The sequence below is a fragment of the Acyrthosiphon pisum genome, unplaced genomic scaffold (genome assembly GCF_005508785.2).
Source record: "Acyrthosiphon pisum isolate AL4f unplaced genomic scaffold, pea_aphid_22Mar2018_4r6ur Scaffold_7235;HRSCAF=7811, whole genome shotgun sequence".
NCBI lineage: Eukaryota > Metazoa > Arthropoda > Insecta > Hemiptera > Aphididae > Acyrthosiphon > Acyrthosiphon pisum.
In genome coordinates, this window is record NW_021777076.1 from 1 (window position 1) to 793 (window position 793).

The following is a 793-nucleotide window of genomic DNA, read 5'->3' on the forward strand; positions in this document are numbered from 1 at the left end:
CCATTGTCGGCGGAGTATCCACTAACACTACAAGCAATTGATTTCTTTGAAAAACTTAGAGATGAATTATTAAACGGCCCTCACCACCAATATATAAGACGGAATAGAATTTGTGTAGGATGTTTTAAACAACATGTCAGAGAAGCGAACAGAAAAATGAGTATGCCGTTGAACCCTTACGTATTAAACAGGGCAATGATACCTGTTACGGCGTTTATACACGCGGTAATAAATCAACCGAACGCAGAGAGATCGGTGTGTGTAGAAGTGGGGGAGATACTACAAGATGTTATTGCTCGACGGATTATTTCGGTTAATCACTTATTCGAAGAATAAAAAAAAAAAAACAAACAGGAAAAAATATATATAATAATAATAATATACATATATAAAGAATTTAAATAATTATAATGTTATGAGTGTTTTATTTCTAGTTCACAGATCCGTTTCTTCATAGTGGATTTCGAGTTCACTATGATGAACAAAACCGAGATATTATTAGTATCCGGCGCCATATCAAACAGCTTAAACAAATATAAACCAGAAAAACTGGAAGGGAGCCCTCTTGTGTTGACACAGGACAATAAGCTAAGGAGGTTCCGGCGCCGTGATCTAAACAAGGTCGTGCAAAGTATCAAAAGGGTATTCAGGGATAAGCCAAGCTTGACCGCACCATTGTTGGACCAATTGTATGGGAGTATTAACCATCAGGGGTGTCAACCTTGACAACTGTTTACCTGCAAAGATACTTGCACATAGACATAGGGGAACCGGTAATAATATTTTGGAACGG

General features: G+C 37.5%; 1 protein-coding gene across 1 annotated transcript; it reads left to right on the forward strand.

The window, feature by feature from the left end:
• Nucleotides 1-6: 6 nt before the first annotated feature.
• LOC107885693 lies at nucleotides 7-389 on the forward strand (the record flags this gene model as incomplete). Its single annotated transcript, XM_016809364.2, has 1 exon — nucleotides 7-389. A coding segment is annotated over one exon (330 nt), but the record flags the coding sequence as incomplete, so codon positions are not given.
• Between the last annotated feature and the right edge of the window lie 404 nt (nucleotides 390-793).